The 25,800-nt window shown below is 36.3% G+C and overlaps 1 protein-coding gene across 3 annotated transcripts in view; it reads right to left on the bottom strand.

Moving 5' to 3' along the window:
- dgkb (diacylglycerol kinase, beta) overlaps window positions 1-25,800 on the bottom strand; it is a 108,870-nt gene that overhangs the window by 52,544 nt on the left and 30,526 nt on the right. For all 3 annotated transcript variants that reach the window (XM_088600452.1, XM_088600453.1, XM_088600454.1), the window contains 10 exons: window positions 24,636-24,753; window positions 22,844-22,932; window positions 22,509-22,625; window positions 20,188-20,286; window positions 17,749-17,862; window positions 14,775-14,848; window positions 12,738-12,812; window positions 8,994-9,079; window positions 7,444-7,533; window positions 5,662-5,822 (listed from right to left, as the gene is read on the bottom strand). In XM_088600452.1, coding sequence (XP_088456578.1) covers window positions 5,662-5,822; window positions 7,444-7,533; window positions 8,994-9,079; window positions 12,738-12,812; window positions 14,775-14,848; window positions 17,749-17,862; window positions 20,188-20,286; window positions 22,509-22,625; window positions 22,844-22,932; window positions 24,636-24,753 — 1,023 coding nt within the window. The remainder of the gene's footprint in view (window positions 1-5,661; window positions 5,823-7,443; window positions 7,534-8,993; window positions 9,080-12,737; window positions 12,813-14,774; window positions 14,849-17,748; window positions 17,863-20,187; window positions 20,287-22,508; window positions 22,626-22,843; window positions 22,933-24,635; window positions 24,754-25,800) is intronic.

Raw genomic sequence — 25,800 nt, 5'->3', positions numbered from 1 at the left:
GTGCTCTTCTTTAATATTTCTCAGCTGCAGTCGGATGTTCACTGAGTGAGGACTAGCAGTGACTTGTTGAATGTAGTGCAGGGAACTTGCCTGCAGTCCCACATTCAACAAAGTGGTTTCAGTAGCTATGAGTTGTGAGTAGCACTTCGGGAAAGGGTAGTCAAACAGGCACCCAGTGGCTCAGTTATGAACTCTGCTCTCATGGTGTATCGGCACATTCTTTAGCAGCAGTGCTCTGATCACACGCCAGATCGATGGCTTTCAGCGTAATGAAACAATGTTTAAATTTAGATAAATAACACATATTGTAAATGCATTCTGTAACACTGTACTGAATTGCTGTACACTGTACTTTTATATTTCTATACTTTAGCAGTAAATGTCATCCTGTTGAATTTCAGCAGGGCTGTGGAGTCGAAAGTGTCCTCTTTTTTACAACTATTCTTTTAGTTTAGTGACTAATGCAGCATGCTTTAGCAGCATATTTAGTGACTGTTTTATATTATCTTTGTTATTGGGAACACTTCATTATATAAAGGAATAGTAAAACATCCAAAATATATTCATACAAAGAATGTATATTAGAATATATGTTAACATTTGTATACTTGTAAGTTATATACTTAAATTTAAAAAACACTTTTTAACTTTTCATAGCAGGGTCGCAAAGGTGCACAACACCTTTACCTGCAATGTTCTAGAACTCCTTATTAAAAACATCTGTAAGTTATTATAATCACTTGAAGGGCCTTAGATGAATGTGCTATGAACTCTGCTTCTTAACCTTGAGTTCACAACAAGTTATTTGAAGGCAGCAGATCTGAGGAAGCTCGCCATAACTGTTCTTTGGGCTGCTCAAAAAATTACTTTTGTAGAATACAGCTCCAAAATTAATAAAGGACATGCATAATGCCTTCTCATAGCTCAGCTTTTAGTCCAATTATCAGTGCCCAAGCCCAAATGATATCTCCTCACAGTGAGAATAATGACTTTGGCAGGAGCACAGGGTCATTAGTAGCCTAACTACATCAGGTTCAGGCGACTTGCGTGATTAGCTTCAAGTGTTATACTTATTTCACTGGGTCATTACCTCCTGCAAGATTATTCCACTAGTTAGCACAAAGGATAAGAAAGGATCAATATGAAAATGGCATCTACTTTCAAAGGAGTCTGAGAATCTCGATAGAGACTTGTGCAGACTCTAATTGCAAAATCCAATGTATCATTAACATGGTGAGGAAAGGTTATCTGCCCTTCTTGATTGAAATCCCACTTGGGGTGTTTAAGGCTTTCTGTATATATGGACTGTATAAATCCACTTTGAGCACTGTGACAAAAAATTGTGTTGATACATTTTTAACAAGATAAAAATTTGCAGTCGCTTTTAAGCAATGTTTTGTATTATTATGTTACTTGAGAAAGAGTTAGAAAAGAGAGGGGACTGGAGTCAGAACTGATGCTACTGTCCAAAAGTAAAACATGAACCAAAGAGCACGAGTGGAAAGTACTTGGAAGTCCATTGAAAACTGAGAACAGGAGGCACATCTTTAATCGCAGGGTAGTGGGAGTCTGGAAAAAGCTACCCAGCCATATTGTTGAAGACATTATCCCGGCTACTAACTGCTAAATACACTAGATGGGCAGAATGGTATCCTCTTGCTTTTAGTGTTTTCCCTTGTGTAATTAAAATGACATTATATGCACACAATTGCATACAGTATTATCATTTTATTACTTTTGTTGTCATTTTCCTAAACAGGACCACCATCTTTTTATTTCTTTGTTCCATTGCAGTTATTGAAAATGTAACACTGACAAATGGTATAAATTGGGAATAACAACTCACCACAACATATCCAAATACATCTACTTCAACAAGATTAAAGAATTACTTCCATTAATGTGATCTTAGAAAATACAATCCGATAGTGCTCACTGAAGAACAATTTGGTGCTCCATTCCAGGATGAATCACACAGCAAATCTATTCATGTCTATATCTTCCCTACATGAACTGACACAGCAGGATTGCACAGTCTGGTAGACATTTTAAGCCAAACCTGACCTTAAATCATGACATTGGATCAGCCTATTGACTTCTTTAATTAAAGTACTGCTGCTGACATGTTATCCGTCAACTGCAAAACTGACTGAAAAAAGCAGCGAAAAGTGCAAGAAAGATCCATAGCTGGAATATGCAGAGAGCAGTCCAGAATATTCAAACGCACATTTCAACGTGAAAGGAAACAGTGACTTTAAAATAGGAATCCTTGGTTGGAAAGTTCAGAATCTTTCAGCATAATCTGGAATTTATAGTATGAAGCATCTGGTATGATTTTCGCAAGGATACATGAAAAAAAACAGTCTTTTTAATTTAAAGTTTTCCAGCCATGCTCCCATCCACTAACTTGCATTCTATTTATATATTATTTTATATTTTCTCCATAGAGACATTTATATGTGCAGTGTAGAATGCACACATGCACAAACACAATATCTGACAGGTGTAATCCTGTTTTGATTCTTAGTCAGCTTTTGTCCTGAGCCATGTGGTCTTTCTGTACCTCTGCACTTTGGTTGTTAACATATTCATGGTTTTTCTTCATTTATATTTGGTTTCATATGCATTTATATCTATTCTCCAAGTAATTATGGCTCGGCTCAGCACTAATCTTCCTCATGTTAATTTTTTAAACAACATATGACAACTGAGAGTATGGGTCTTAATGTCAAGTTGGATATAAAATATCGTGTTTAATGCCACTGTGATTTCAGAACATTAAACATACAGTACAGCCTCTAATGCACAAATCAACTGCTTTATTCTTTTATATAAACCCTAGCTCGCCCCTTGCAGTACATCACATGTCACAGAGCAGACCAATTAAGAGCACTGAGCCTTGCCCCTTAAATAGGACTAAACCCTTAACCCTGGCCACAAGGGCCAAAGTCCTTGACTCCAAGGCAGAGGCTACAGGAGCTGAATATATCATCGCCTTTTCATGCTTCGAGTTAATCACTTGCTGAGTCAATAAATCCAACAATACAATTTAAACTGAAAACAATCAAAACGTTTATAACAACAGCAATAATAACAACCTCTGTGTTTTATTTTTTTCAGAAATATATCAAAGCACTTCTTTGCTAATAAGGTCCAAACAGAAACTCAAAAATGAAAACACAGTGCTGATTTTCAAACTGGGAATAGACTGAGCTTAAGTGACCTCAGGGGTTTTTCTCAGTTTTTCTGACTTTCCAACAAGCATCTGGTTTTCTTCTGAATAGGAAAAAGAGGTATGTTAAGCTATGATGAACCACCATATTTCTAATATAAGTTAAAATGTGGGCACAAATTCATGCTTAGGCTAGGATAGTTATTTGTCCTGCTCTACAGTTCCCTGAAAACTGGACCATAAATGATACTTTTCAATTCTGTATTATTAGACATGTGTGATGTCATGATGTGATGCTTCTTGAAGTCTGCTGCTAAAAAAAAATCAAATTTCTGCTCTCCTGTGTGGTTAACAGCAGGAATGTCATGTAAAAGCAGTCGATCAATTCATTTCCAAACTGGTTTCTATCCAACACCTTGAGAATAATGAAGGAAATGGTTTTTCAAAAGACACTCAGTTTTAGACTCTGGATTAAATGACTTAAACTGTAAAGTACATATTCTATATAAATGCAGTAATTAAAAAACTCATTCATCTTTTTAAAGCCAGGACAATATTCTAAATGTATTCCAGATTTAGCTTCACTTGAAAAGCCAACATCAGGATGGAACCACTGATCACTGGTAATGTGGTGTTGAAGCTCAGTACAGGAACACCAGTGCTGCATTAGGAGAAACTGCACAGTGGCAAATTGCATTCTCTGGCACCTGATATCAGCAAAACTACTCCACACCAAAGAGAAAGGAGTTCCTGCAATGCATTTAAAGTTAAACTTGTTTATTAGTTGTTTGCTGACTGCTGATATCTTGGTGTGTGCTCATAACATTCGTTCACTAACCTGAGGCCATTGGATTTTCCTTTCAAACACCCTCTCAATACTGCATGAATGAACTTTAATTTTGCAGGAGATTAAAGGGTGATAACTCTCGTAAAAAAAATCAATGAACAAATGCAAGTTATAGCAGAAAGCCCTGGTCCTGTAGTCCACCTGAGGTCTCAGTTATTTAACTGAACAAATTTGTTTTTAAGATGAACACATACAGTAAATTGTTGGAAGGTTTTATAGAGGTAATAATTTTAAAAACACCTACAAACTCGGCGGGGTGGTGTTCCTCTAGGCTGTTAGCGCACTATTCTGTAAATGTCTAAAAAATAATAGTTAGCAGAGATGTCCAGAATTAATGATTTTCATCACTTCTGTTTTGTAAGCATAAGGTTTGGTACTCTACAGAAGAGGGCAAAAGTATTGACTCACCCGCTGGAGCAAGGTTTTATTCACAAAATACTGACATATCTAAACAGAGATTAAACTCATAAAAGAATGGTTAATAAATCACTCTACTGTTTAAATCATTTTTTTGAGGGGACTGTTTGGCTACAGATTCTTACCGTATTATTACAATAAGTGCTGACACAATAATGCATTAGACATAATTCAGGATTTTCAATGACTACCTACCCTGTTTGGGCCAAGATGACAGCGGGTCAGGGAAGATAACTGCTACATTATTTGAATAACATTTGTGAATGCATGCATCATTATCCCAGCATCACTTTTTAATAGCAGTTGTGAGGATGACAGCGTAGCTTAATCTGCAAATGTCAATTACCATCATTCCACTGGCATTTAGCTATAATGGCTAATATGTAAGACACATAATCTGCATCATTAGGAAAATTTGAAAGAAGTCAGAATCAGAGCATGCCTGCAATACATTGTTACTTGTAAATATGTATAGACAGTAAGCATTTTTCTTCCAGTCGGAAATCAATTAATAAACACTGAAGTATAAGAACGTGTGTCCTGCAAATACCTTCAACATTGTGACAAGCAGGCTGTTCTCTCTTTCTAAAACATCCTAAATGTCTGCAAAATGTCCACCCCTTTGTTTTTAAAGTAGACTGATGGCTGCTCTTTTTGCAACGATGAAAAATACATGCTACCCTATTGTGCAAAAAAACAACAATGTGGATTTAAACACTTATGGCATAAGGCTTTAAACACTTAAACACACTTACAGAGGTGTTAAACTCGTTTTATGAAATACACACAAAACATGACAGTAAAAAATATTGCAATGAATAATAAATTAATGAAAATAATAAGCTTTGCTTTAACTCTGTGCACAGCCTCTGTCCTGTACTTTGCAGAAAGCAATGAGCACGTATGTATATACACACTTTGGTCAATATAGTCATTGATAACTAAAAGTAATAGCACTAGTTCAGTCATCCGATCTGTCACACAGTGCAGAGTTTGCACATGTAAAATATTAAGAATAATATGTTTCCCGTGTCACTGGAGTGAATTTTTTCAGTAAATGCAAAAGTTAAACACAACAGAAATGAAAGAGACTAAATTCTAAATTTAGTAAATTATTTAGTAATCACCTAACATCTGCATTTAGCTGGCACAATGTTAAGCAAGGAATGTAATTTCAGCAGCATCCTTTGCAGAATACAGTATGTCCATGCTCACAAAGACTTACCACTCCAATGGAGAAGTAATTGTTTACTATGCTGTAAGGCACAGGGTCACCCTTTTCATCCTTGTCATTAGGAATGACCTCAATCTTCCACCGGTCAAGCAGGACCTCTGTACTGTTTTCAATATCTTTTAGAAATTTAAGCAGACTCTCTCCTTCATAGCCTATAAAATACGGCAAAATATGCCAGTTCAGAAGATTGTACTTTACTTTGGCTACTGGCATTTCAGAAGAAGATGAATGATTATGTTACACATGCTATCATTAAATTTATAACTAACATTAACTTCAAACATCAACTCAGAATAAAAATGAAGAGACAACAGCATTGGATATTTTTTCATGAATCAGTTAGATTTATAAAGTGGCTGTTCAATTACATCCACTTTAATGACGTAGTGCACAAACGTTTTGCAACATGTCTGTTGCTAATTTTGACCTACAGTATACATTTTGTAAAAGCTTCATCCAATTCAGGGTGACAGGGGAGCCAGAGCCTATCCTGGCAAGCAACAGGCGCAAGGCAGGATACACCTTGGATGGGACGCCAGTCCATTATAGGGCAGACACAGGCCTGCATACACTTACACCAGGGCCAAGTTTCCCAGGAGCCAAGTAACCTACAACTTATGTATTTGGCCAATGTATTTCCAAATCCAATGTTTTGGGATTTTAGCACATCCTTCTAAAACAACACATTACCATTCTTCTGTAAGGTGCCATGACTAAAAATGTCTGACAGAAACCAGGTACTTGGGACTGGAAATAATGAAAGGTCCCAGGAGTGGTTTGTCTCAGTGTCCACCCAGCATCTTTCTCATCTGTTGTTCTGACACTACTGGGACACCTTCTGTTAAAGACCTGTGTAACCAGTTTGATTTGTCCAGATCCATAGTTGACACCATCATCAGAACTTTCTACCATGACATTTGGTGAAGAACAGGCCAGTGACAGGCCAGGCCAGTATGGTGTGTCGCATGGTAAGACACAAACATTAGGATTAGGAGCCGCACAACAGAACACATAGGTTGGAAGTCTAGTTTTGGGATCTGAAAGAAGGCCAAAGCCCATAGAGAACAAATGACATGTAGGGTTTGTAGTGAAGTTACAGTTCACTGACACACTCCAGGGTGCAGGAGTCCAACCCAGCAATTAAAGATTAGCAGCAGTATTTTGAACTTGATTCTGTTATGCACAGGGAGCCAGTTCAAGAAAGCCAAAACAGGAGAGAGATGCTCGTGTATTTTATTTGATGTATTTTAGAGCATCCCCCAGCATGAGCAATATATAATAAAGGCCAGAAACGACTACTGCATACATCTGCTTCTCTGTATCAGAATAGTAGAGACATGAGCAGTATTACAAAGCCGAAAATTAAGACACCTTCATCACAGCATGAATCGTGATTGTCAACTTCAAGATGCAAACTGCAAGGTCAAAGATGAGATCAGGAATTCTGAGCTGGATTGGAACAATTTGGAACAAGCCAGGTAGTATTTGCTTAATCTCAAGAATTTGGGGTTTTATCAGCACAGAAAAGAAAACAGATACCATATCTACACACAATCCGACTGAACGTGATCAGATCCGGAAATGACGCCAGATGTGACCAACTTGTTTAGAGGAATACAGGAAAGCATAAAACACCAGTTAGCAGTCAGTGGTAAACCAGTAATAACCCTGACAATCTGAGATAATACAGTGTCTTTCCACACCAGGGTTATTGGCATCATGAGTTTCAGTGTGTTTCTATGAAGACACATATACAGTATGTGTGGATCTTACCTCCTCCCCATCGCAAACATCTTGCCAGATCATTCCCTGTCCCAAGAGGCAGTATACACACTGGAGGATTCTTATTGAGATTTGCTTTATCTGCAAAAGATAAGCAGTTTGACTATCCACAGAATCAAGCTCAAAATGTAGAAATATAGTGGATCATTTCATATCATATCATATTGATGAGTTGTCTGTATAATTACAAAACGTGTATACCCATAATAAGGAAAGCTTGTAAAATCACTGTGCCTGATCTATATTGTAATATGTTGTTATGTATTTTTAATTTTCCTCTTTGTGGTAAATTAAAGACGTTCCCAGAATAATAATATACTGTACATGTTAATACATTTGTGTTTTTTTTTTGCTGTTGAATATGAAGCAAGTTTCAGAAATAAAACTTTGTGGTAAAAAAAGGAAGGCACAATAAAATGTCACCAGCTCCCATTTGGAAGTTTTTATGGAAATTTGAGGATTCTGATATTAATAAAAATAAGCAGCTGCTCAACTGGTTTTACTGAGAAACCTGGAGTTCAGAGAAATTTAGAAGATTTGGGTGAGCTCATCTACTGAGATTCTGCAAAGACAGTTCCTTTAATGCCGAGAGAAGAGAGGTGAAAAACAGAAAAAGCAGTTTTGTCATAAACAACAAAAAAATCCTCAGTAAGCATCTAACATTAAGGACTTTTGCTCATTTACAAATTACAGCTACACGAAGCTCCCACAGAACTGCTAACTGTTAAAAAAGCAGCTGAAGGTGATCAGTAAAATGATTTAACACACTGATCTGTTTTTAAACCTACAAAACAGCTAGGCGGAGTGGATGCTTGCTCAATTAACATATTTCACAAGTGGATTGTTAAATGTGTAGATAGTAATGAGAGGTTTTAATGTTTAATGTTACCTAGCTTTGGGGTGTCACCATGTTTTTTCCTGAACATTATGTTCAATATGAATATTTATTTAGTTCATTTGTTCTGAACAAAATTATTTTTCTGCTCCATTCTAACACCGGAGCCATACATACAGTACAGAACACTGACTTCAAACATATAACGTTATTGTTTAAAATACATTCCTAGGTGTAACTTTGGTGGTATTAAGAATAAATTAAGGGCTTACTTTCATCATACAAGTATAAGATCAGTATTTCATGAAATCTCCAGAGACTTGCAAAAAAATAATCCTTGGCCAAAAAACAGACATGAAAACTTCACCTCACGTTTTCTCAAGCTTATGTTGTGTTTAATTAAGAAGAAACACAGACAAGTTGAAAATTTCTACATAATTCTTTGAGGATGCTAATTTAATCTGTAATATAATACATTAAAACACTTATATTTGATGTTGTAAAATTAGTTTTGTCTTTTTTTTCCATTTTAACACAGGAGTAGGAAAATTACATAAATTAAAAGTTTCATGAACACAGCCCTATGCCCTGTTCAATTTAAAGAGTTACAGACTTATGATGAGAAAACACAATAACACGGACATGTACAGTAAGTACAGTACATTGTAGGGTATACTATAATTCTCAAAATACAAAAGCTTCTCACCTATGAAATCCAGAATCCATCCAACAGTTCCATCTCCCCCACACGCAAGTACTCGGAAATCTGGAACGTCTCGGAAGAAATTTAATCTGTGAAACAGAAGACATTCCTCATTCAGATTTACGTATTAGTCATTCCATGTTAAATCAAGCAAAATTCTGGGGTTTATAACGTCCCCCTCTGCATCACAATCAGTTGAAAAATGCAAAAGAACTCTAGAGCACACAGACAGACTGCACATCTCTTTTCTGGGCTCTGTCTTTAACCACTCCAGCATAAGAGCAGAAGAAGAATCACGACAGACTTTTTTTTATCTTTTCTTTTTTGGGGCAATAATGTTGAAATTTGTATTTATGCCACAAAAAAGAAGAGATAAAAAAAGGTTCTAGACTTTTCAATTGAACTTTTTGTGTACTAATTAGATGCTTAGTGACTGAATTATAATGCAATTATTAAAACATTTTATGCATTTCTGTTCTCTTTCTCTCTTTATTTTTCTTTCTTTCGCTCATTCTGAAGGATCCTTAAGTGCTTTACCACGTATAAAAGGAATTACACACATTTCATCCACCAGGGAGCTGCACAGTACTAGTGCTGGTCACACTGAAGGACTTATAGACTTCTGAAATGTAAAATAGGTGAAATGATGCCCCTTTGGTTTGTATCGCCTTTTCACTTAGTACAAAAAGATTCAGCTAAAGTTGCACAAAGTTGGACAGAAATGCAAATTCCCATTGTGCCATGAGTTCAGGCCCCTACTAAGCCCTTGTTTGGCAGATGGTAGAACTGTACAATTTCTCGTTATAAATCGAATCTCTCCAACATAATTAGATCACTGTACAATTTCTCGTTATAAATCGATTCCCCTCCAACATAATTAGTTCCATTTTACAATTTACACATCTAAAATATGTTGGATTTTTTCAAAAGGCCCTGCCGTATGTATGCATTTTGTTCGTAAATTAGCATCATAGCCTTCAAAGGTTAGCCAGGGAAAGGCAGCTGCATTTGTTGTTCAAATGTTTCTATCATTGTAAAAAGACACAAGAAAAATTGAATTTTTGACAATTATTCATCCATAAAACGAGCATGGTCACAGGATAATTTGATCAGAACAGGAAATGGTCAACCAAAGTTCTTCCGTTCCCCTGCAGTAATAGCCCCGTAACCTAATGAGGAAGCCTCTGGCAGGCATGCGGTAAGTAAATGAGTTGCACAAGTTTTCTCCTTTGGGAATTTGCAGCCGTCATAAGATTTAACAGGCATAACCCCAGAATACTGTGAACTAAAAGGGAAATGCGGAGAAATCTGTACTTCAAAAAACACATTTAATTTACTGTTGCGATTCTAACTCAGTCCTTAATTAACATTAAAGAGAACGGATTATGTCAGTATGCGATTTTAACAAGTCCCCTAACAGTAGCGCTAATTTAAACTTTGCCATATACACTTAAAGAATATTGATACAGTAGTGTGTTCAGTCAGCTGACCAGGTGCACTGCCTATTATGCAACAAGTAGCCAGCTTGACCTTTATTTACTGTGACACGTGTCAGTTGGGACAGATAATGCAGTTGCTTCCAGGGCCTCAACATTATGAAGTAAAATAACATCATCTTAGTAAGAAAATATACTGATACACAATGAAAACAAAGAATCAGGTTCTACATCAATATTTCGTGGGGAGCATACAGTACATAATGTTATTTCTATTTAAATAGGGGGCTTATACAGTACATTTGTTGATAGTTTGACCAGTACTCTTGTTTGGGATAACAAAATACTGAGCTCGAGTCACGTGGTTTTGTAGAAATGCCTGTCCTTCAGTTATTGCAGGCTTGAGTCTGAGTCACGTCACTGTCTGACTGTGACCGAAATTCTCAAATTTACAGAGCTCCACTGAGGGTATGGCAGGGTTAGTTGCCCCGCACTCAGCCTGCAGCTCCCTGAGCACGGTAGAGTGTTTCAGTCAATAACCAATGCTACTTTGCCTTCGACAGGTACAAGCCAACCAAAAAAGGTGGTGGAAGTAAGATAATGTGGGGCGGAATCTCTTTTAACAAATAAGCATATGGGTACGATAAGATTGAGGCCAGCCTTACTGCTCAGTGATACACTGACAAAGTTCTTGAGCCAACGGTTTTTCCTATTTCTACCATCCACACTGGAAGTGTAGATTCACCAGACTTGTCTACACAAGATCACATAGTGCGACATCAACTGCAGGACTGTGAAAAAACAATGTCGAGGTCCGCAACGGCCACATTTTCCTACTGACCTGAGCCCAACAAAATGTCTGTGGGACCACCTCGCTGATGCGATCAACTGTAACCAGCCGTCTTTCCTACCTGGAAGGAATATCCTTATCCCACAGCAGCCTGTACGGAGGCTGATCAGGTCTGTGCGCCAAAGCTGCCATCATTGTGTTAGTAGTTGGAAATGTTATAGCATATTACAGTTAGCAATGAGTCTCATTTCGACAATGAGTCATTTCTTACTGAAACTATATCAGAATTCTTTGATCTTCACTTTTGTGTTTTTTTTTTAGTTAAGTTTATTGAATTCATTAGACCTAAGTGTTGTATTTCATTTGTTTTAGTTTATATGATCTGGGTTTGTAGTTACTCTAATGCAGTACTCAATCCTACAGGACCAAAAACCTGGAGTACTCCAAGATCAGGATTCAGAACTACTGCTCGACTGAATTAAAATCTCTCCAGACTGTATTTTGTAAACATACATTAAAAGGTAAAGTGTGTATACAATCAATGGAAATACATAGCAGGAAGTTGTTCATTTGTCCTATTTAATGTGCAATGTGGCTTTTCTGCACAGATGGTTTAGTTATTTTATCCCATTAGTCTCTTCACTGAATCTGACCATTTGCTTAAATCATCATATTTTATTATAATTTGCAAAAGTTGTGCAAATTATAAGAGTTTTTACATTAGCTGAAAGGTGATCTCATTATAATTGTGCAGTACCATTTTTGGCTCTCTGATTTTTGTACTCTGCTTATTTAAATATAAAAAATTCAAAATACTTAAAGTGACTGATTTCTTTGGCCATGAGTTACATAGCATTTCAAGTGGTCAATACTTTCCATTTAGTGATTAACATAAGTTAATTGTCTATTTAACAATACTGTTGTGAAATGCCTTATGATGTTTATTACCAAATTTTATCTGCACATACCTTCAAGGCCAGCATTTGTGTTTCTACACTTTCTTGAAAAATGCTCCCAAAAATACAAAACAATTTGTTTTCCCCACACATAAATGAACTGTTCATCTTCCACCTCACAGTTATTCATGCATGCCACGGATGAGCACTTCTATATTGGCATATCAGTAGGAATATTTTGCTGTCATTTGTATGCGCCATCACACATGAAGCTGAGCTGATATCGCTCAGCTTGCCCTGTCATTTATATTTCTTACTTACTCCACCTGCCAGACTCACATGCCCTTCCCTGTAGACCAAAAAGGCCCTTTCTCACTTGAGATGTTTATATTAAGATTTCTGTAATACATCTATCATTCTCTAGCGCACGAAAAGTTTGACGCTCTTACTAAGGCAAATTCTTGGACATAAGGATTCTCTAAATGATTTTTCTCAACATGAGAATCTAAGCAAGAGAAGCATTTACTCTGTTTAAGGGGGAAAGTCCCCCTACAGCATACTGTAGCAACAAAATGTTGCCTTTTTAAAGGAAACAGCAGTATTTCTCATTTGTTTTTTAACTTACCCTGGCATAGGCCCAGTTTTAGCAAGATTGTAGACTTGACGAGGGTTGAGGAGATACTGAAACTTTCTGTAGATCCTGAAAACATAATGGCATAAAAAACAAATGTATTAAATTCACTGTATATCATTTTCTATTGCAATCTATTAAGGTGCTTTATCTCATCTTTAATGTGGTTGGTGTCAAGACAGTTCTGATTGACTGACATGTGGGCTACTATAATCCATTTAATCCTGCTATAAATAACCACTTGAAAGCCCAGACCAGGAAAAGTAAAGCTACTAACCTCCATAAAATACACACAAAAAAAGAAATATGTTCAGAAAACAGTACTGAGATCTTATATTTAAAAACATATCTAGGAATTAAACAGCAATGAAATTCTTTACCAAAAAACTTTAAAGATGATACAATGCGTTTTAAGAAAGTATTCACCCAATTTCAGTGTTTTACCTCAACAAATATTTTTTTTATTTTTAATTAGACCCATTGACAGTCACATAAACAATGATCATCTTTATCTATCAGACTTACTTTGCAATTGTAAGAACATTCCATGGCTTTAAAAAGACCACCTTTATTAAGAACACTTGATCTTTTAAGGATTATTTAATTTAAAACAGAAAGAAAGAACACAAGTTTACGTTTGTAAATAAAAAAAATCATGGTATAAAGTTCAATTAATAATGTACAGTAAATGTTACACAGATATAAAAGGTACTGTATACAAAACAGCAGAAACAGAGGCAGCCTAAGAAGCAGAACAAAATTAATTAGAACTATGATCCAACAGTGACCTTGGCAACAAGGTAAAAAAGACTGATATAATGATTGCGGTCAGAAACCATGTACACAGTCGTAATAAAACAGTAGCCATACCTTTTAACAAAACAATGAGCAAAACATCCTAGATAACTTTCTTTGGATATGGTACAGTAGATATGGAGAACATACTGTGTTAAATTGGAATCATTTTTCGAGATATTTGAATTATTTTCACCTCTAAATGTGTTTTTCTAAATGTGTAGAAAAAATAATTTAGTATATGTTGAATATTAAATATAACTAATTGGGATATGTTGAAATGTTTCTGTGCTTTTTTAAATCTAATGGAATGATACAATTGCGACCTGTATTTTCCTTAATTTCCACAGTTAATTAGGGTACTACATAAACAATCTATAATCTAGACCTTTCTTTTATCCATATATGCTTAGCAACAATTTGTAGGGAAGATTTGGACAAAATGCGGACAAACTTTACATCCAGATTTAATTTGTTGTCAGCACGTTTGTCCTGTGAGGCTACTTTACAAAGCTACAGTAAAAGCTTTTCTAGAAAGAAGGCATTTATTTAAAGTAATTCCTGAAGAAATCTTCAGCTTTAAAAACAGCATTCAGGGGTGCATAATTCAGCTTCCTTCAAAGTTTAATACAAGTGCGTTAAACTATGGTTCTCTTCAATGCTGTGATGTAGCTTTTGGAAAGCAGCGGAAAAGCACTTTGCACAAAGACACGCTAAGCACACACCAGCTTTAACACAGCGGTTAGGTCATCAGGAGATTGCCCTGAGGGTAAGTCATTAGTAAGACTAATTCATTCTAATTTCTATTTCATTATAACAACTGGGCCAAGTCATATTTTGATCACATAATTTTAAAAAATGAAACCGGAGTAATAAAGGGGGAAAATGAATATTCCTAAGTAATAACCCTATTAGTTCAAGGAGTAGAAACAGGTCTGAATTCACAGACCAGCAGAGGGATGACATCAACAAGGATGTGTCAAGAGGCAGTGGTCTATCGTAACATTGCTGCTGTCCAGTTCTTCCAGGCAAACTTATCAATTAAAGATATTTGATGCAAGGATGCGTGTCTTCCACATATTCTACATTCATCTTGCAAGGACAAATAATAAGCTCTGTACTGTTCTTCAAAATGTTAACAAACTACCGCAGAAATAATCATAGAAAAAGTATCTCAACTTTAGTTAATAATATGCTTACTGTAATACAGGCTCATTTTAAGAGCAGTTGGATTACCTTTCTCCTTGCTTTCCTCCACTTTTAGGATTCACAAAGACAAGGAGAGGATGGGTTCCAGCTATTGTAGTGATCTAAAAAAAAACAGCAATATGAATACAATGCAATGACAATAGAAAAATAAATATAAATGTTTATAAATATATAAATAAAACTCTTCCAATCTCTTTTTTTTTGCTCAGTATATTTGTTCTTAAAAGTTTGATGACCTCTTTTCAAGCAATGAAAAAAGCTGTTTTACAGAAAATGCCTTGGTTAAGAAAATGATTGTTCAAGGTAATAAATACACATTTATCATTAATGATAATGCTGTCTGTCCATTATTTAACACTCTAGTGAACAGCTTCATGGAAAGTAAAAAATAGTAGACATTTGTCTTTCAACATGCAGGTGACATTTACATGTTTAGAAATTGTTCAGAACTGTGCCCCAGAACACAGCGTTTCATAAAAGTGACAAGGAGACACGGAAAACTTTTGGCCAAGTGTGTCACGCGGCCTTTCAGGTAACAAGGAAAAAAACTCTGCTTGGATTAATAAGGACATAAATGGAAATGGATAACCTGATCATGTTCAGATTTGATACAGTAGGAAACAGAATCAAATGAAGGCAACTTTCACCAATTAGTGAAAAAAACAGACTAACATGAAGAACATAATTATACTGTATGTATGCCTAACATTTTCATGTAGGGTAAAATTGTCCAATGACGGTGACATAGCACTGTAAAGGAAGGCGTGCAATGAATAAATTTAAGATGCCTTAAAAGAAACAGGTTTGAATTTAAATACTTGTGCTGCCCACAGCCTTAGAGCGACCTTCCTGGAAAACACATGGTACTCAGCTGTTAACACTGGAGTGAACTGCTCTTTTTCTGACAAACAGAAGAAGATTGGTATGCAAGGTACATGTCTGCATTGGAGTTTATGCACCCTGTCACCATAACAACTATAATACTTCAGAAACTAATGAAACACAAGTAGCCTTCATTTGTGAAAATGTTTATTCACTTTCTGCTTTCTGTGAGCTCAGTGTGCACTGATGATTCTGCAAATGACAAAGATAAAGCACTTAACTACCTTAGTCCAATGTCCCGGTAGACCTAGGTAAATTAATGAGCCTCATCCAAAGGTTATGAGTGATCTATTACTTCCTCTAATTATAAATAATAATCCTGATTATTATGCTGGTTAGCAAGAAAGAACAGAGATGAATGTTATTAAATATGATTAATCGTCTTCTCTGAGCCATGTGGATCACTTTTGTCATCAAGTTAGCCTGTTTCAATTCATGTGAACTCCTTATTACTGTAATTGTCATTATGATTATTATCTTCAGTTTTTCTGATAGTTTTCCATGGTGAATACTGGACAGAATACATATGCCCCTTCCAGGTTTCACATCAATATCTCCCATAGCAGATGGGGTCATTAATATTTTGATTGTACAGTATGTTGAAAACAAGAATGAAAAGCCAAAAAAGGTTTGGATTACCTGAATTTGAGTCTCACAAACCCTGCTAAAATGTTTTGATAAAGGAAAGTTTGAATAGTCACTTACTGCATATCTCACATTTAGAAGAAACCACTTGAAACTGAGCCTGAAATAAAGTACCTACTAATTTTAAGACACACAGATATTAACGTTTTGGGATAATTTATTTTCAGCTTTTTTGATCAGGTAAACTGGCAAGCTCAGAATTAAAAGCACCCATTGTAATATCAATATTGTTTTATGTACTTCATAGATAGTTGTGTACATAAATTGTAATTAGGGAATGCAATGTTCCATTGGACTGTCATAAGCAGTCCCCCATAATATTATCCTATGTTATCACTAACTATGGCTGAAAAGCTGATCAGCACATTTGTGTTTTCCCAAATTGACTACTGTAATGCTCTACTCTCTGGGGTATCTAGATCTACATTGGCCCAACTGCGGTATGTCCAAAATTCGGCAGCCAGAATCCTGGCCAGGTCTAGTGCAAGTGATCACATTACTCCTATCCTGAAGTCCTTGCTCTGGCTTCCTGTCAAATTCCAAAATCTTCATGCTCGCCTATAAGGCTCTGCATGGCTTGACACCTCGGTACCTGTTTGAACTATTATCGCCCTACTCCCCACCTCGCAACCTTCGCTCTTCTAATTCTGGTCTCCTAACTGTCCCCCAAGCCTGTCTACACTCAAGGGGTGACAGAGCCTTCGCCTGTTATGCCCCCAAGCTCTGGAACTCTCTCCCCAAGGATATCAGAGAGTCACCTTCTCTAAACTCCTTCAAATCCAGACTCAAAACCTTTACTTAACTCAGAGCCTTTAGTTAACTGGTTCCATTCTTTACCCCTCTGTTCCTACTTTACTTAGTACCACCATCCACAGTCTCCTCTGTGTATTGTAATTGTGCTTTATCTTGTGTATTCTTTTTATTTATTGTTGTTGTCATTCTGTAAAGTGCTTTGAGGAAGCCACCTTTAAAGGCACTATATAACATAAAGAGACACATGGGACTGGAACGCATTGATAAGGAGAACAGAAGACATGGTTAATGTATCAATTCAGATGTCCTCATGGGTGTACAGACAAAGGCTCACAAGTAAAAAAATACCACTATAAATGGGAAGGAGAAATTCCAAGCTTCAGTACAATACTGAACCAAAGAGACAGATGGAAACTTTCATATCTTGTAAGAAGATCACGTCACCACAGACACCTAATGGAATTCTTGCAGCAGAAATCAGTAGCTGGACCAACCCACTGTTAGGGGCTATAATATATATATAAAACATTTCATTTATAAAAATTAATTAGAACTGTATATAGTGTATATATAGGATCTTTTGAAAGTAAAATCATAATAACGCAAAGCTGTCACATACCCTGTTTGCAGCACTAGAAATACGATTTTGTTTTGCTCTTGCTTGTCTTAATTTCAATAAGAAATGGCAGCTGATGCAAAAACATGAAGCCATGAAACGCACCTGGAGCCCTTGACCGTCCACAGTAACAGAATTGGCTCTTTGCATCTTTGCTCTGTCCCCTGATCTCTTCGTCTGCCCTGAAACACCGTCTCTTTTCAGAGTCGCCTGCCTTTCCTGGAAGAAAGTCATAACACCTTTCAGGCTGACAAGGAGACAAGTTACAAAACGAGGATACTTGTTGAAAGCTCTGCTCGGTGGAACTCTTCTGGCAGAGGAGCCCCCTTCACACGGAATGAGCCAGGGAGCTGCTCTAAGAGTGAAGTTGGGGTGCGGGGATGGATGCAAGGGAGGTTCACAAAGGGGTGCTTGGAAGATGAGAAGTAGGAGATGGAAAGTGGGTGACATCAGAATTTGACCTCATCCCAAACAACATTCAAATGAAAATACTGTTCATGTTGCTACAGTACTTATATACAGTATATATATTTGATATTCATGAATACTATATACAGTATACACTACAGTATGTTTCCACTCCAAATCCAAAGCTCTGTGTGAAGTTCTCAACAGCAACATTTGTCATTTTCTTTACTTTGGTACAAATACATTTATGTGTGTCATTTAATCATGAGAAACTAAAGTTTGTAATGCATTTTATTTAGTCTGCATATACGGTAGTATCATATCATATCTAGGGTCTCTACTCCACTTACTCATTTAGGAATCTAGTCTGAAAATTCTGAGTTTCACACAGAATTTAGAAACACTAAATATGCAGCCACATACTGTATATTGTGTTAAATGTATGTACAGTACAAAACCAAGATGATATTACAAAAAAATAAAAACAAATTGATGTACAGAACTGGACTTTGGGGGATCAGACATTTTTCTTTGGTTGAATCATCTTCTCAAGTGATACTGTAAGTCTGGTGACATTTTTTGGAATCATGGGATATGTGTAGCACCAGCAACAAAATCAACAACATTTTAATGTAATAACTTTTTTCACACCAGTTGTAAAATATTCTTAGGGCTGTGTTTTATAGGTTACAATGAGTGTTTTAACAGGTACATTTTTTACAAAGATTTAACAGGTTCTGAAAAGATTTTACATATATTATGCAGGGCATCTACCTTACAAGTGAAAAGGTGCCAGCATATATATTCAACTTTTACACCACACATGTCCTTGATGATCTGTAAATTTGCCTTTATAAAGAATGTGCTAATTCACTTCAGCTCACGAGTTCTTAAAATAGCTTGGCCATCATTGTCTGAAAAACCTACCAATGTGTCTCTGACCATTGCAGTTTTAGACTTTACTGTATATATATATAATATAACCCTACACAAGTATTTTAGAAAGAAGCATTAGACATTTATTTTAGAAAGTGGACTCTTATGCTTACTACCCATACATTGCATGAACTTTGGCTTTTGTATAGCTTGACAAAGTTATTTCATGAAGTTTTTTTAAAAGTACTGAATCTAATATGGATAACCAATAATTTTGCAGACAGATATCAGGACCTGTCCAACAACCTGTATACCGTGTGAAATTCTCAAGAACTCTTCAGTAGCACTTCATTTACATGTTGCTTCATAATGGCTTCATAATCCCTTCATAACTGCTACACACAATGTTATAATCACATGCATAATGTACAGTGACATGAGCAAATGACATAACATGTGCCAACCTCATGACACAGAGTGAATGTCACATGCATCATGCCAAGCACTCAAAATGACCTTGTTGTCATTTGCAGGCGTCCCTGTAAAGTATTATACACGTGTCTTCTATAGCAGTTATGGAGGGATTATGAAGCCATTAAGTACCGACATTCAATTACAGCGTGACCTACTCTTTTAGATTGCTTTGCTTAATGCCTTTTTTGCTTTGCATGTAAACCATAATGGATGCAGAAAATCGCAATGACAAAAGATAGAGCACTGATCTGAAATTAATTTTAGAACATACAGGTTGTGAGAGGTTTACTATGTTTATGTGTATTGTGTTTACAGGAAGTTTGTCTGTGTTCGTTGTCAAAACCATGAGGACAGAAGAGAAATAAGCATTAGTAAAATATGAACGTTTTTAAACTTAAATTTACCTTTAAAATGGTTGGAAAATGGTTGGAAAAATAACTAAATGACTGTAAGTCATTTTTGTTACTACTGTATGTTACTATGGGGCAGAGTTAATTTTCATTGTCCAGATATAAAGGACAGGTGATGCTTGATATAAGGGGTAATTTTATACGTTACACATACTGTATTGCATGATTTTGAATTTTTCTCAAAATTAAATACAGTATACTATACATACATGGAATATGATGTAATTGAAATATACCATAAACACCAAGATTCATAAAAGAAAAAATCAATATCAGCAGCAAAACTGGCAAAATTTTGTTACAATTTTCTTACTACAGTATCTACTACTTTCTCTGTGTTCGTTACAGTACAAAAAGCAGAGATAGACAAACTCACCAGCACTACTGGACAGATCGTCGTAGGAGGCAAGATGTGGTCTTTCAGCACCCCACAGTCACATTCAGGTTTCATGTGTGATGCACACTTGTTGTGAAGCTAATACAGTAAATAAAAAACAATTTGATACATTATACAGTAGGTACATTGTATGCAATATAAATAACATTAAACACAATACCTAGATTAAATCACAGATATGTTGTGGTAGCCATCATTAAATCTAATGCTCAAAGATTGGAATTCAAATCGAATTTATTATTTAAAGTGATAACAATTATTGATTATTAATTTTACATATATTAAGACTGAACAGAAGCAAATAGGAAATGGTTATAAGCTGTGTCGTGTTTACTACTTTGCTCTTATATTTTCTTCTATTTTCATTTACAATCGCTGGCCATTCAGAGGGCTAGTGACTGTTCTGCAAAATTCCATGACAGGGGTTCATTTTTTACCATTTACGTAGCTAATTAATTAGTCCTGATTGGTTCCAGTTAGCTAATGAAGGATCCCTGGTCTCAGCATCACATTGCTCTTCTGTTCAGAAATTAGGAGAGTAAAATCCTTATCTGATTAGCCTTCTTCATTATTTATCTTGAAGATGCTTCGATTTCTTAAAAATGTTTTGGGTTGACAGTCTGCTAACATGCACATTCTAAAAATTAAGCATATGGCACTTAAAATGCAATCATAAACCTCTTTGTTATAATTCTAAAAAGCAGAAAGCAAATTGTAAATCCTGTCTCTGTTTACTGAGAGAAAGGTGTCTAAGGCATAAAAATTAAAATCTTACAGGGGCTGATTTAGCTGGTATCAAAGCTTAACTGAAGGATAATTTAACAACATGGTAATCTGTCGCGTTCGTCATGCTAATTCTCATCTCCAGCAGTGAGGCTACTTGTACAATAATTAATGCACACCAGGCCACATAACATTAAATAAATGTATCTCAATAAGTGCTTGAAATTCAGTGATAATTAGCAGCACTGCTTCTCTGTGACATGCATGCTTGTCTATGAAAAATTGCTTAATCTTCTTATTAATCTCTGAGGTCTCTTGTCAAACTGAACCAGTTTTTGTGAAGAATAAGAAAATAAAGTTATCTATTTCTTCAAAAAAATATCTGATAATATTATACTCCTTTTGATTTATAACACATTTACCTGATCTCTAGATATTCTGTTAAAGTGTATTTTATATTTAAGATTTTCCATCAAAACAATCAGAGGTTGCTGAAGAAAAAAAAGTAGCCTTCTAATACAGTTATTATTCCATTTGATTGTATCTCATCAGTTTTAGTGAAACACATTGTGAAACCTATTTCAATGAAGAGTGCAAAAACACAGTCCAAGGTGTGAGACCTTTCAAAAAAGCAGTTTTTGCTGATTTTAGTTGGGGTAGATGGAGAAATAGTTACTGTTTTGTTAGCCTCTTTTGTTTCTAGCCTTTCTTATGTTTTTACATGTCAGGAAAAAAGTAACAGAAGCTGCACAGAAAAAAACAATGGAATAAAAATGAAAACAAAAAGCAAAATGAAAATACCTAACTATAAAATATAGCGTGTTTTTTCACATTTGAATTATAGTGCAACTTGGAAGCAGGGAGAGTGTTTTTTGGCATATTATTAATTCTTTAAATTCATAAAGTCCATGAATTCTATAGTTTTGTATCTCAGGAAGTAGTTGATTATGTTGTGACATCAGTACCAAATGCAACAGTTCACTTAACCGGCATTGCAGTACAGTTCATTGCATATTTATGGGAGGAGAACAATTCTGACAATTAGCATTTTAAAATTAGTACTTTGAAAGCTATGCATGAATTGACCAACAGTTTAAATGAAATTCTGTTACAATCATTTCAACCTGTCAGAAGACATCTTACTAGCCAAAAAGCTCCTGAACAGGGCTTATATTGTCTTATATTTTATGCACTTGCAGACACATACAGTAATTGCTGTGAGATCTCAAACTTATTTTCAGAAAACTGAAAAACTCATGCATTCTATTATTTGAAAGAATAAAGGACATGAAAGTGAAAGTTGTCAGCTGGCTTCCTCTCAATTTTAACCTCTCTTGTGTTCTAATAATATGTTCTAATATGTTCCAATAAAAGCAATTAAATGGGTATTTTACTTCTTTCATTATATGAGCGGGACCTGACTGTAAGAGAGTCAATGCATTAATCTCACTTACAATTTGTAACTATTACAATGTGAATTAAATAACATTGTATTCAAAATGTACTCATTAGAATAGTCTTAGTAGGATATTTAAAGAGGCTGAATTCTCTGCTTCATTTCTCTGAGGTTTACTTACGGTAATTTGGCACCAAACACAGTGAAGTCCAGTGAGGCCCTGGTAACATTTGATGTTTTTATGACATTTGTCACATTTTGTTGGGCAATTTCCTTCCACCCAAAAATGATGCATCACCTGTATACAGTCACATATGAGAAAAAAATATGTTATGCATACCCTTTTCACAGCCTTGCTGTCTGCTGTTTAAACCTTGCTAATCTTTCAATTAGCTGTGCTAAATATTAACATTTTGCGTTAATTCCATTAGCTGTGAAAGGGGCTTTCAAATAAAGCTCCATGGCACAAAGCTGCTGAGATGCATGCATTTTTCTCAACACTTGAATCTGACTTACTTCAGCATTCTTTTTGGACTTGACGTAAGTTTTGATACAGGATGGAGGAGCCCTGGCTACACACCGTTCATGAACTGTGTACTTGCAAACTGGAAAACAAAAATTATTTTTATGTCATTAATATAGTAACACATTTAATTTGAGCACACCTGAGAACATTCCATATCTACTGGTCATTGTCCAAGCTTATATTGGTAATGTAATAGCAAAAGATAGGGGGGTGGGAATGACTTAGGAAAGCTCACAATTTTTTACTTCATGAGAATGGTGCTTATAGACAAAGACCGCCCCTAGATAGGGAATAGACTAACACAGGGGTCCTCTGGAAGATGAAGGGTCAGAGACACATACAGTATATACCGTATAACCAAAATGGAAGAGCTCTTTGATTCCAGCAAAGGTTAAAGAAATCAATTATTAAATGCACTTAATACCAAGCTAAGTAAACACTTGTGAGTGAATATCTGTACATATATTCAATAACCTTTAAAAAGTATAATGTGTTTCATTCTTGGTTAAAAGGATATATACACCCTTGATGACTTGAGATCAACTGTGTCACTGTACGTGATCGCACTGAGTGAATTCTTAATGCTGGATGGAGCAGATCAGGGTCTCATTATGTGCTATAAAGTACTCTGCTCGAGGGCTTTTCTGACTCTGCAATCCATACAACATCTGCTTCTCAAAAGTCAAGTTCGCAGGTAAGCCCAGCCTGGCAATTAAAAGCGTCTTCCACTTGTTCATTCAATCAAATACTGAATTCTTCCTAATTTGTGTTTTTTTGTCATTTCCTGCTGGTCTCTTGCTGCTGTTGCATGTAAAAATGCATTTTTTTTCTAATGTCTTTGACAATGTGATGTTAAGTGTCGCTAAAACAGCTCAGAGAAGTACTTTTAAATATTCAGAATCTATGTGAGCACTGTTTCAAGATTATAAATTAATGCAGATGTGTTGTGAAAGTAGACAACTATTGTCTCAATGCTTTTGGTCCTGTAGCTCGTAAGAAAAAATATTTTTTCCAATAACAGATGAAGAATCAGCCCAGGGCCTTTTGAAATGTATCACTTGGTATCTCACACCATGCATCAGTAAAACCTCATTGGAACTTTATGAAACAACTATCAAATCATCGACACAATATTTGGTAGTTCCTGAGTAAAATTGGAACATGACAGTTTTGCGTAAAAAAGGTAAACTGATTGGTAGTAAACAGATACATTAGTGTGCATGAATGTTTATCCATCTGTTATCTGACCACTTCCTCCAATTTATGGTCACAGGGGAGACAGAGCCCATCCCAGCAAGCAATGGGCACAAGGCCGTGTACACCCTGGACAGGACGCCAGTTCATCACAGGGCACAAGGCAGGGTACACCCTGGACAGGACACCAGTCCATCAAAGGGCACAAGGCCGTGTACACCCTGGACAGGACACCAGTCCATCAAAGAGCACAAGGCAGGGTACACCCTGGACAGGACACCAGTCCATCAAAGGGCACAAGGCCGTGTACACCCTGGACAGGATGCCAGTCCATCACAGGCAGACACAGAGACACAGAGCAGACACAGAGTGTAGATAAAGCTTGAAAGGTTAATAGATTTATTTATACTGTACAAATTTAAGAGCCTAGGTGTGGGGAACATGATGATCATCAAATCCATGAATTAATATCAGCTGACATAAAATATATTTACTACGAGAAAATATTCCAAAGGGACTGAGTACATTAATATAAAACACAAGTAATCTGAATTTTTTTTTGTGAGATCTAAGGCATATGATACTTACATGAACAGCAGAGCCCTTGCTTTCCCAGTCCAATCAGCATGTTCAAACACAGGTTGCAATAGGCAGGCTTGTTAAAATGCTTAAGTCTCCAAATGTGTTGCCCATCATCCTTTACGTTCTAAAAGTAAAAGAGTTGTTTTTAATAAGATACACTAATTACATTTTGAATTACACCTGACAGGAAAGTGAAGCATCCTAAAACTTTACATGGGAATGTATGGGCAGAGCTATCAAAATTTCCTCATCTCGCTGAGACAATCAGAGGTGTTCTTATTTTCATAAAGACTTTCACAATGGAACGTGCAGCGTTTGCACCGACAAGTTAAACAACTTGCAGGAACGAAGCACCATATTTTTGAGTGCACTGATGTCTTGATGATAAATCACACGTGGGCTGTAATACTCTAGTAATGGAACAGATTGGGAATTGAATTGTACAAATGTATACCGTTCTGCTCATGCTTTGAAAAGTGGCAGGTATATCCTTTTCCAGTTATTATTTCTACATTTAAGTTCCATGTAAAATGGTCTGCCCCCTGTTTTGTCACAGCCAAAAAGCTTTTAACCCACCCACACATGGGCAATTCTTCTGTCAGATTCTTTCACAATACAGGTGTCATATCTAATTTAGTATCTCCTGGAAATCTGTATCCCCTTACGAAATGCTCGCATGCTGTTAAAATCTTTCCCCCTTACACTCTCAGGGAGGCAGGATTTATGTCATCCTCCAAGTATAAAATGATTTATATGTAACACATAAGGACAAAAGGGTGGCACAGTGGTGCATTGGTCAGCATTGCTGCCTCGCAGCCCTGGGTCCCTGGGTTCAGTTCTGAACCTGAGGTGCTATCTGAGTGGAGTTTGCATGTTCTGCCCGTGGTTGTGTGGGTTTGCTCCAGGTGCTCTGCTTTCCCCCCACTGTTCAAAAACATACTGGTAGGTCAGTTGGCTTCTGGGACAATTGAGAGTGTGAGAGTGTGTGTACAGAATGTGGTTTGTGTCTGTCTGCATTCTGATGGACTGGTGTCCTGTCCAGGGTGTACCCTGCCTGGTGCCCATTACTTGCCAGGATAGGCTCCAACTTCATCATGATCCTGAAACAGATGAAGCGGTTAGAAAATGGCATAAGGACAAGAGAGGCACATAACCTTCAGCTTAAGCTTTT

This window comes from Lepisosteus platostomus, chromosome 12, assembly GCF_059453375.1.
Source record: "Lepisosteus platostomus isolate fLepPlt1 chromosome 12, fLepPlt1.hap1, whole genome shotgun sequence".
Classification (NCBI taxonomy): Eukaryota; Metazoa; Chordata; class Actinopteri; order Semionotiformes; family Lepisosteidae; genus Lepisosteus; species Lepisosteus platostomus.
The sequence above is the reverse complement of the archived record's forward strand: the minus strand, read 5'-3'. Positions and strand labels throughout refer to the sequence as shown.